The following is a 12,938-nucleotide window of genomic DNA, read 5'->3' on the forward strand; positions in this document are numbered from 1 at the left end:
AATTAGGTTATGAAGATCTACGCGCGGGGTGCGCACTACTTAAATATATGGCCGATTAATTAAGAGACTAGGCTTTTTATTAAGCGACATATACATTGCTAAGACTTGCATTGTTTTTTGTTGATAAGTGCGTATAAACCGCCATATAAACCGAAAGTGCACCACGTTCACACAGGTCTGCTTTACAGGTATCATATTCTGCAACGTAATATTGATTGATTTAGATACGATACTGATACTGAATCTTGTTTGTATTTAGTTCATTAATTTACTTATAAATGTTGCACATGTAACTATAAAAATGTACATTTTGGAATGTTGTTGAAAGTGATCGCAATTCAAAGAGAAAAAAATGTGCTCAGTTAAAAAGAAAACCACGCTTTAGTGATAGATATATAAATTTCCCACAAATCTCGTTAAGGCAAGATGAGAGTTTTCGATATGAGAAGAGGTACAGTAATTTTTTGTCAATAGCATATTTCCTTGACATTTGTAGAGGGCAGAGATTAGGTGTAGACATTTGCATATTTGCTGTGTTTTTCTACTTATATCTTAATTTATTAAATACTCTTTATTTTTATGTTATGACGCAATGTTTGTTTTTAATTTCGACAAAATATTAATTATGTTAAATACTTAAAAGCGATAGAAATTGTATCATCCGGTAGTTTTCTTGTTAGAGAATTTTCACGTTTTCTAGCGGAAATCATGTCTCTATTTAAATTCTTCGAGCAGATAAATAAAAGGAAAACGCTTTGTTTCGGGCACCATATTGCATAGCAATAGCTCTTTTGAAAAATATTTTATAAATATGTTATTTTAACTCGTCCGGCTCCACCTGGGTAAGGTAATTTTTTTCTACTACTTTCATTTTTAACCCAAGACACTCGTATCCAAGAAAATCCAACATATAAATAAATGGTCTGTTCCACCATTCTGGTTTTTAATTACATCAATATATTTGTAATTTATAATTTTTAATAATATATATTATAATTTTACTAATTTATATTACATATCATAATTTTTTATTTATTTCTAATTCTACATTATTTTATTTGTATGAAAATAATTATATAGTTACTTTTATTACTGCTACTCGTGTACTATAGTTACTGCTACGTAAGTAATGTTAATATATCATAAAAAGGTAGTAAAAATTAAGGTTATCGCTTTCGCTCGTACATTATGCGGAGACGCGTCAGGTTAGGGCGCTGACATACTGGGAGCTAGTCTCTATCATGCATTAATACTGAATGTACCGAAAAACACTCTCCCACCGTCACCTAATTATCTAGCAGTATGGTATTCAGTGCATAGTTTACGACCTATTATATTATATCATATTCTCAGCTCTACAGAATGTCTACAAAAAATCAAACTTATAGAAACTATAAACACTGTATCAGGATCATTTTATATTTCAGATAATATTAACAAATGTTCAACAGTTAATTGTTAATAATAATAACTATAGTTATAGATACAATATGGGTGAAACAAAAACCTATATACAGCACTACATTTCGTCCTCAATACCTATCCAACGACCTCTCATTTAATTACATATTCGCGAATATTTGTTATATTCCCTGGTTACATGTTTGGATAGTCAAACTAAACCATTTTTTTCCGAATAAAATGTTCTAGTTTAGTTATTGTTTTATCTAATATGTAAATTGATAAAAAATTATTAAAATATTAAAATATACTTTCTATTTTGATTTTATTATTTCTTAGTGAAACTATATAATTTTATTATAACTATTAACATATGTTAATAGCATTTGTTAATTAAGCATCATTTCACAAATTCCACTTCTTATTTTAATGTCACGTTATTCGTCAATTTGTTTAAAATATGCAGAAATTGACCCAAAAATTATTGCACTAATTGCAGTCATTATTAGACTGATTCTGGTTCCGAAAGCGCGTTATTCATCAATGAATTTCATTTTAAATCGGTTTTTGGAATTTTCTATTTTATTTATTCCATTATTCATATTTTATTCAAATTTCCCTTTCATATTCATTTCTTTATCCTTAATGTTTATGGGTTGCGGTAGCGCTTACCATCAGATGGCCCAACTCTATTGCCAACTAATAGCAACAGCTTCCACTCACATTATAACAATATAAAGTCGCAAGAACCAGTCACCAAACATTGCTTAAATAACACCGCAACCAAGAATATTTCATATGCATTAAATTGTCAATCAATTATCCAATTAGAACCATTCAGATTAACCGTCGCAAATTGGCGCGTCAGCCGCCCGCAATCTTAACACTTCATAAAGGGACTTGCTCTTGATCTCTGGCGCACCTGTGATCGCATGTCAACGGTGTTCGTTAGATACGCTGAGAAGTTTTAACGAGGAAATCTGAGAGCTGTGACGATAAGTTCTTTATAATTTGCAGCCTTGTCATTTAAGTAAGTTCGTCAGATATTTAAAGGAGACGTTCTGCATTTTATGAAAATAAAATATTATAATATTTAAAAGCTAATAGCATGATTGTGTGGTGTATGGCCCAGTGTGCATAGTATTTTTCTATTGCATGGTGCGTACGTTATAATAAATAATAAATTTTTTTAACTTATGTTTTAAAATTCATTAAAATAAAAGCCAGTCTTCTCCTATATAATAAAGGCACAAGTTATGAGAAATTATCGAAAGTAAATGAAAAAAAGGGTAAGGGGGCGGCAGTTGCTGAAAAGAAATCAATTCTCAACATATCCTACTCTCCCTACTTCCCTTTCGTTTCAGATTTTGCTGTGCTGGTATTCTATATGATATTTTTTTCAATAAATTTTATATACAGTGTGTGTAGTAAGTCGGCGTCTTATTTCTAATTGCTAAAGATTCATTAGTCAGGTAACCTAACCTAACATGCTGGTAGCATGTTATTTTTTTATAAGTTCGACATTTCTTTTATTTAACTACTTATTGTGTGAGTCGAGCACGCTTCGGCACGAATTGGGCCAGCTCGCACCGGGGAAGTACCACACCCCCACAGAAAACCGGCGTGAAATAGTGGCATGCCACTGTGTTTCGTACGGTGAGTGGGGGAGCCGGAGGCCCATTTCCTTTTCCTCACCCGTCCTAGTCCATTCTTTCTTTCCAGTCGTTAATCCTTTCCTTTTCCCTTACCCCATAAAAGCAGGCAGCGCATTCACAGAGGTACTTACACCTTTGCGAATGTTTATGGGCGGTGGTGATCGCTTACCATCAGGCGAACCACCAGCTCAGCTGCCCGCTATGACATAAAAAAAAAGAAAAACTACATGCAACTATTGAGCAATTATATTCACATGACCGACCAACGGGTATCGAAAGCCAGACAGTTTAAAACTTAAAAAGCCTTGTTGCAGTTAACCTACTACCTATGCATTTAATATTTATATGCAATCGATATATTGGCCGTGAGGACTAACGGAGTAGACATAACTTTGAAGTAAAATGAAGAAATTGAAGGCGAAAATTGTTGACTGCAGTATTTATAAACAATGTGCAATGAAGTTATTTAACCACCACTATACTAAGTTTTGTTTGTTGGGATGCAAATATGTGAAGCAAGAAAAATTAAAAAGTCTATACACGATAAGTAGAAAATAAAACAGACACATTAATTTGCATTCAGAAAAGAAGTTAATATTATAATCAATTGGAAATAGGAGTCATCAGATTTTAGTTTCAAGGGGGGGTTGTGGTAAAACTAAATTACAGAAAATAAACCTAATGTTGATACGAAAAAAAATTTTTACTTATTACGAACGATTTTGAGATGAAGGGGTGGGGGGTTTCAACTCCCTAACCCTCCCCCCGGCTACGCCTACGCAAAAGCTCATTAATCCAATTAATTTTCGAGAAACAGCAAATAAATTATAATTAGCCGTGTAAATATGTTCCTAATGCAAAATTTAAAATAAAAAAAATTTAGAAGATATTAAAAAAACCAATACAAATTTCAGGACAGAGTGCCGGATGCCGAGACCCAATTCAAATCTCACAGTTAAATAATCTATAAAATCTTCTGATAACAAAATCAATAATGTGCTTATGACATAACAAAGGACAGAAATATTCCATGCAGTTCTGGAACAACGTGACAACGCCCTATGGCTGCGCAGAAGCGGGTGGGGCGGGGCCCTTGCAACGGCGCATGCGGCGCGGGGTGGCGCGGGGTGGTGGGACGTCACAATATAACTATAATACAAAATGTTCTAGAACTTTCCATCGAATAAATAACGTATTAAAATGAATATGCACTCAATAATGGAAATGAATTTAGCAATAACCGACCCGTCAGATTTTACAATCTTTTCTTTTAAATTTAATATTTTGCTCTTAGATTCTTGCAACTTTCTAAAAGGTAAAAATTACCTATTCGAAACCGGTTACTTATGGCACTGGCAATAAGACCGTGCATATTGCGAGTTTAATTTATTATTTGTGCGGCTTTTTAAAGGAAATGTCAAGTGGGGGTTGGTTGTTGAGACAAAAAAGTACCGGGCTCTTTGTTCTAGAGCTTAACTCTGGCTCTCTGAGAGCCGGGCCACACCCAATAATGGCGGCCATTGCAATTCTATTATAATTATTTCTTTGTATGAGTTAGTAATTTCTCATAACAAATTAAATTTTATTTCTTTTAGTATTAAATTAAAAATAATTATTAAGTTGGCACTTGATTTCATTGTTCATAATATCGGTATATTATCTTCATTTAACGTAATACTTTTTTATTTCTGTGCTACTTATTGTTAATAGTCAGTAGCAGCCTTTTGTTAATGAAGGCGAAATATAAATAGAAATATTTATGACAACGCCCACCAAGCGGCCATTTTATAGAAGCTGGAGGGGTGGGGGGAGTTATCGATTCACAACTCCACAAAATGGCGGCGTCATTTATTAATAGAAATAAAAAAAAAATATCACAAAAAATTCGCCGGCATTAAAGAATCGCATTGCAATTGCATTCGCTACCATTGTGCAAACACCTTTACAAAACACACTCATAATTTTTTCGCAAAAACATATGTCATTGGTGTTAATTAAATTTCAAACATCAATTATTGCGCAATTGTATAGCATGAAAACTATAATAATACTTTACAACATATTGATTTTAACAAATATAAAATGATGCAATGGTCGCGGGTTCAATTTTGCTCCAACCGCTCGCCGAATCAGATCGTGGATGCGCTGGCGTCAGACCAAGTAGTGCTATTTTAAAGAACTTCCCTCTTAGTAATACGCTAAGTCAAAAAAAAAAAAACTAAAAAATCTCGCGAAATTGAATAAAACATTTCCTTTAATATCATATCACTATCCTATTAAATATAAATAAGAAAATGAAAAGTGAAGAAGCATCGCCCCACGCGCTGCACCGCTCCGCCCAGCTCGAGCCGAACTTTCGATCGCAAATCAAGAGAAAAAAATTGTAAAAATGTTACAGACCTTGATGATGTCTTCGATCGCCTTCGAGAACCGTTTTAATTTACGTTTACGCCTCACTTTACGGTGAAAGCAAGATAAACGCCCCATTGTGGGGCTTGGGGACCTAGGCAGACGTCTGCCTAGGCCCGATGTCGCTCCAACTATGAGTCCTGTCCGCTCGACCCTAGGAAGGGATGCTGCCACCCCGTTTTAATATAGACACCACCCAACCTACCTAACATTTCAATACTGAATAATAACAGGCGCAGTTGCAACCGATCGATCGCTTGATATATGGGCGGGCTAACGCTGAATTCATTATCTCCCAGATACAGCTTTAAAATAGGTCACCTAGATTTGGAATTTTCCATCTCCACTACCCTGTGGGTGTGTCCCACAAAACAAAGGAATATTTTACACATTTAAAATGAAAAAATACTATACAAAAAAAAGTTGAAATCGCTTCAGAAAGCCATGCTGAAGCTATAAAAAAATAAGATATTAATTTGCGCCATTATTTCCAAAACAAGATTTTTAACCAAAAATGAGCGCACAATTGGAAGATTCTTTCCAACACTAACCAAATGTCATTTTTTAAATAATCAAACTTACTTACGTGTATTATATACATTCTAACTCCACAAATAGAAACAAGACATATCGAACTAAAATTTGATTTCTTAGTATTGCGTTGCACCGTAAGAATGCTCTAGAGAAATCTTATAATTTAACGAAACAAATATTCTCATAACAGCAGTGAAATGAAGCACTCCTTCTACCCACTTGGCGAAAAAAAAAAATTATTGCCAAATGCAACAAACATTCTGGTTCTATGTATCGAGATAAAATAATTCATAAAAATCAGAACATGTCAGACAAGCTAACACTTCAAGGCGATTCATTAATTCAATATCAAGCATATCTATAACATTTCGAAATATTTTTGACTGTTTTCTAAAATAAATGTATGCATCATAAGTGAATACAAATGACTCATAAATTCGCGGCAAAGTGGGTCACGTTACCAAAGGACATTCGTTTTCAAATGTTTTTTTTATTCCCACTGCATATTATATCCATAAATGACGCAAAAGAATATAAAATTTTATAGCATTAGTTACTCCTCACTAATGTATCCTAGTTTGTGCCATTGACCATATTCATGTTAACTTACATAAATTTATTTCTTTATATATTGGTAATTTAATAACGCAAAAGCGATTATCGTTTAAAATCGGTTTTTTCGGTTTGAAAATGTCTGTTCAGATGGTTCAAAAGTCATTTTTTATTGAGTAAAACACCGGCAAAGCAGGGAAACTTTATAGTCATCGATAAAACATAACATTTTCATTAAATCATAAGAATTGCTTGTACAATATCTTTATTTTTAAAATTTTCAAAAAAGGAACCAGTCACGCGCGAGTCGGGCTCGCGCATGATGCTTTCCATATTGGGTATTGTAATTGTAAAAACAAATTTTAAAATTTGTTGATTTGTTTTGTCGCTATGGCAACAGAAATAGCATCTATAAAAATGTCAACTGCCTATATCGATCCATGAGATACAGCCAGGTGACAGACTGACGGAAAGACAGACAGTGGAGTCTTAGAAAGAAAGTGCCAATGGAACCATAAAAAAGATAAAAACACGATGTTAACTAAAAAGCTATGTAAATACAAATCCATTAGATTAGCCAAAAGTTGTCTTAAAACTTGTCTTATAATAAATCTCATGCAGAAATTTTGTAAATATATATAAATTTACTCTACTATTATATGTATTGAACACCTACCAAATACGTATTAAATGACCAGTCTTTGTTTATCCTTTCATTTAATACAACTTCTATAAGCTAATAAAATGCTAAAATGTTGTAAATTGTATCAAGATAGCAATTTATATTAACTCAAAACTGCATAATGTTAATAAATGTGAAATCCTTACCTCAGGGGCTGAAAATAGGGTTGTCGCCACTTCGTTACAGTATAGTATTATATCTTGTGGTTATTATTTTATTTATTACTTAGTTATACTATGTTATTTTGAGTAATCGTTTGGGAATTGAGAAAGCAGCGTTGTAGGAAAAAATGTTAAAGTACTGTATTAGATAATTACTTCTAAGGCTCATTTGTAAAGTTATACCGATCGGGAGTTTTTATCAAGAGATCAAGAAGAAACAAAAGCTTTTAAGTTATAAAAAAACAATATACGAGTATGTTGGGATCATTTATTCAATATCCTAAAGATAAACAACCATAACCGTCTTATTCTTTTAAATATTTCAGTAAAAGTATGGACTTTTACGAAACTAATTTTAAAATATGATCTAACTAGGGCTGGCTGGCTGGCTAAATAGGGCTAACACTCAAGTGTTAACGAGCAGTTTTCATGGTTATTTTATTTTGTCACTGTAGACGCGTTGCATAGAAAGTTTTGACGGGAAAAGTCGAGTCCGCGCCTTCCGTTTCTATACCCAACTACTTTGAGAACACGTCCTTAGAGTTTAAAACATTTATTTGCAAAGGCGAACGTGATAGCCCTTGCCTAGAAATTTATTGCGGGTAGATAAATGTCAAATCTGTTTTCGCAATCAACTTCACTTGACGCTGATCAACTTGTTACGGTCTCAGATTTTTAACGGCATCGTTTCATCGTTTTTAGTTACGACAAATACTTCATTAAAATAATAATTATTGTTTGTATTGACAATATAATTAATTATAACATTGAAATGTCTACTTCTCTATCTATTGCTGTAAGACTTAGAGCAATAGATAGGCACTAGTTACTTAGGGTCTAAGTAATTTGTGTTAATACCGAATAAAAATACACCTTTTATTTAATTGTATTAGTATCGTTTATAATTTAAAGTCATAAGACTAAAGGCTACAGTGAAATCCAGGGGAGTAAGTCTTAGCATTGGATAATAAAATTAATTCTTTATCAGTGAAGCTTATCTCAATATTGTTAAATGTGAATAACTAATAAAATCGCGACTACTATATTAATGTCCACTTTTTACTTATACTAATAACTAAACAATATTCCCAGGCAAACCTTGAAATGGACTCCAAAAGGAATAAGAAAGCGCAGTCGGCCTAGACAATCACTTACCCTCTGAAAAGGGGGCAGCCCATTGACAAACGTCTCTGCGAATGTTCATGTGCGGTGATGATCACTTACCATCAGGGGAACCACCAACTCAGTTTCCCGCTCTGACATATAAAAAAAAAAATAACCTCACAGTAAGGAACCTTTTTGGATACGACATATAATTACCATCAATTAAGAGAGGACAAACGTCCACGCAATTAGTGCGATTGCTCACTTGTTAAGTTCAGTGACTGAGCGGAAGCATCTATAAGTGTCTACGAAAACAAGTATCACTTCCTGCACGATGTTTCGCAGTCTCATACCGGCACGTGTCGTTACAGATACACGTGTCATTCATCTCCCGAACGAAGTCGTCGCTCGCTCTCACCAGACAAATGGAGAAATTACGGAAATCATTGTGGGAATTAGCATTAGTGTGTTGCTATCTTTAAAATAGAACATTTATTCATTCAACTAGACAACCTTTAGAAACGGTTTTGAATCGTCTAATTTTAGAAAATAAGCATATTTTCTGAATTTCATTTTTCACATTTTTAAACTTTCAAATTTAGCCCTTTTAACCCGAACCTCACATTGCAAAGTTATATATTTGATCCACCCATTAGTGAATGTTTTACTTAAATACTGCCAGAAAACAGGCATTTAAATTTTATATCTATTATATTTTATGTATGTGACACATAAACGACTGCTTCTTTTTCATGTGTTAACCTAAGACTTTGGACTGGGTGGACCGATTTTCAAGATTCTTGTCTTATTCGAAAGCTGATGCCTGCCGTTAAAATTTAGTCTAGTTTGTTTATTTCTATTAAATGTACCTCATATAGGTAGCGCTGGATGGTAAGGATACCTGAAGCTATCTTTAAAGTGATTTATCAGCGAGTCCCTAGCATTTAAATCATATAGAACAAATACACAATATGGTTTCAATATCTGCTGAGAAAATAATTCCATTGCGTATGCAGCTGAACTGTGCTACGAAGCGATGGTGTGAATAGGCCTACAGTAGTTTCTCGACTAATGCTTTTCCAAGAAATATAGCAGGATATAATACCACCGAGTTAAAAGCAATATAAATAAATAAATAAATAAATGAAGAAATATCTCTCTTTTCAACTCTGTTATTTTAAATTCAACAAGATCAATTTTATACAACTTCCTATCGATCGTTCGGAACAGAATGATAAATCCGCTAACACTGGCCGTCTATTGGATTGACACTCAAATCGTCCATTTAAACTGGAATATTCCTAGGAACGTCAGTTACAGACATTTACAGCCCACATGAAGATATATATACAGTTTTGTTCAGAAACCCGCTGTCAATAGCTACGTATTTACGTCACTAGTTTCCACAACCTTCTTGTTATTTGTGATAGGAATCGATAGATGTTGAACTTGCATTCTATTACTTTTATTTCTATAATATGTGACATATTCGTAATCTAATTCGCAATCTAATTCTATCTTCTAAGCTGCAATGTGAAGATAAATTTCATCTTAAATACCGTGAAGACTGAATGCCTTTTTTGAATTGGTTCAATAATCGTACTGAAATTGCATCATCGAATTAATATTTAATATATAATCAAACATTTGTTTATAATTGCGTAAGCGTATTAACATTTCCTATCAACAATTTTCAAAGCTAATATAGATCGATATCTTACAGGGTTCGATATTATCAAGCAATAATATACATACAAAGATAATATTTACAACATAACGCTATCTGATCGCATAAATTTATTCGAACTAAAGCACAACAAATAAACATACATGCAAGATGCCAGCACAAGCAGTCCGATAATCTTTGCTTTAAACTTTGACATCTTAAAGCATTGTGGCTAATCGTTCATCTATTGAATTTTAATGCTGCATATAGAATAGAGGTGACATGGATTTTTGTATGGCGTTTTCACGATATTGATCATAGCAGCCCTAAATTTGGAATTGTGCCTAATAACTCAATAACTCGTACTACAAATGTATTACTATCTAATAGTAGTAATATATCAATACATACAATAGGCACATTTCCAAATTTACGGCTGCTTGTGAAAACGCCAGGCTATAAAGTTAATTTCTTGCAATCAAGTATTATTAAGAGGTGCCTACGTCTTAATAATTCTCTCGAAGCATGTTCGCTAATTCTATACCATTTGCGATTGCACATACCTACTTGTTAAGTGTTAAGAATTTTTATCGTCATCTTATACAAGACCGTGTGCTTTAAACACCTCATCCGGGATCTACTTACTTGTATGTTCTAGTGTGTATTTTTTCAATTTTCTTACAAAAACTCTTAAGACAAATAATGATGCCTGTTCGAAGATCTCCTGATTCACGATTTAGATTATTGAAACTATACCGTCGGAGACACTAGCATTCGTTCTCGTAAGAACTTCCCATAAAATCATAGACAAACCAAAATAAAAGTATAAACAACGGTTCACTTGTGAGCCGCACGGATATTTGCACCAGAGAAAGCGGTCAGCGACTTTCACTGCGCGCTCTCGAGCTTCGGACCGATTCAAACCTATCTTAATGATACCATTAAATAAATATGCATAGACACGCTGCGTCCGCGCAGACGTACCGTAAGCAATTACAGTTTGAAAACTAATTTTTTGAATATTCTGCAACAATCTTAAAATACTATGGCATTTATAGAGTTCATTCCTTATATGATTATTAACATTACTATTTAAGAGGATGATATATCTGACCGAAACAAGTGACTGTAGAGGTAACTTTTAAAATGGCCAATACTAAATTATTGCGTATACAATATAAGACTTTTACCCCTAACCAAGTAGCTGTACCTGACAAGAAAAAGTAATGTAGGCAGATTACAATTGTGTTTATAAATAAGTCCAACAACATTCAAAGTACTCAAACGGTTAGACACACGGGATACTCGAAGCTCAGTTCGGGAAAGGACGAAGAAATTATTATATGGAACACTTATCATTGCATTCGCTCAATCAATGCGTACGTTTTTTGGTTGCCAAGCGCGTTTACTACGCAGCGCAAATGGGGCCGTCTCGCTTATCTTCTACCATCTTTTAATGCACCCGAAGCGCATCAAGGTCAAATAATATACAGTGCTATTTATTCAAAGTTTAAAAATTATCGATCTGAGGAATCTTTGAATTAATTGCATTTATAATTTAAGATCCTAAATTATTATAGAAACGAGAATATTATATTACCACATCGAGTCATATCAATTTCTCAAATGGTGATTGCATCATTTGAACGTTTCCATATTGAAGTTGGGATGTCGGAGTCCTACAGTGTAAAACCTACACCGATATACACTGTAAAGCAACGGCGGTGCTAATTATGAAAAGAAGTTCCACTCACAATGGCCTCATATATGAAACTGTATTTCGAAAATAAAGTAAATGGATTCAACGACAGAAGCAATTCAGCGTTCCCCTGTCCAATAATTGTCAAGTACACGTACCTCTACCAGACGCGAATGGCCAAGCTGAAGTTGACAACTATGTTATTCATGTATTTGTAAGAGACCAGGGACGGTTTCAAAGAAAAATTAAGGTAAATCTGTGAAAAAATGATGTTTTATGGCGTTGCGAAGTTCGCCGGCTCAGCTAGTATTCATATAATACAACTTTCCGCGTTATTGAGGCAGTAATTGGCTTGCACAAGGATATATTCGATAAATGTGTGTAAGTTGTATCGGTAACAATTGATTGTATTCGTGTGGTAAAATCAATAATTTGATTATGCAAATCGACATGTGCTTAAAAAGAAGTTCAGTAAAACTGGTTCTAGGTCAAGTCTCAAATATTTTTGCCTAATGGATATGTTGATTTGAATTTTGACATAAATAATTATCCATTAAATCAGCGTGTTTTATCTATGAACGGTGGTAAATATTGTGCAATAAGTGTATTTGCCTATTTAAACTCTTAAATCAAATAAAAGCAGTAAAATTACAAATACAAACTTCTTAACAATCTCAAACACATATATAAATAAAAATAATGTATATACAAACAAACATCCAACGTATATTATTGTAACACAACTAATAGCTTATAAAAGACAACTTATTCTTGATAAACCATCTAGATGACAAAATCATTTGTTTTTATTTCGATTATTTAATAAGATATTTTCATGTTTTGTTTATAAAAATAAATTTCCACTGCACATTCGTTTTATTTAACGGGTGTTCGCAACGAATGTACTTTTTTGATGATATTAAAACAGAAAAATATAGCATCACACAGCACATCAGTGAAGATAATCAACTTATCTCAAATAGCAGTCGAACAGACCCATTAAAATCAATCAGGCTCGTTGAAGCAATCAGTCAACGATAGGCAGCAGCCGATCGTGTAAAATGGACCATTAGTC

The 12,938-nt window shown here is 33.5% G+C and overlaps 1 protein-coding gene across 2 annotated transcripts in view; it reads right to left on the reverse strand.

Moving 5' to 3' along the window:
• The window catches only part of LOC119835891 (tetratricopeptide repeat protein 39B-like), a 40,171-nt gene that overhangs the window by 16,764 nt on the left and 10,469 nt on the right, over nt 1-12,938 (reverse strand). The window contains exon 1 of one of the 2 annotated variants that reach the window (XM_038360990.1): nt 5,457-5,625. The exons of the other annotated variant lie outside the window; for it this stretch is intronic. Within the exon in view, the coding sequence (XP_038216918.1) occupies nt 5,457-5,543 (87 nt within the window). The 5' untranslated portion in view covers nt 5,544-5,625. Of the gene's footprint in view, nt 1-5,456; nt 5,626-12,938 lie in introns of those variants that run through there. 2 annotated transcript variants of the gene reach the window in all.

The sequence above is a fragment of the Zerene cesonia genome, chromosome Z (genome assembly GCF_012273895.1).
Source record: "Zerene cesonia ecotype Mississippi chromosome Z, Zerene_cesonia_1.1, whole genome shotgun sequence".
NCBI lineage: Eukaryota > Metazoa > Arthropoda > Insecta > Lepidoptera > Pieridae > Zerene > Zerene cesonia.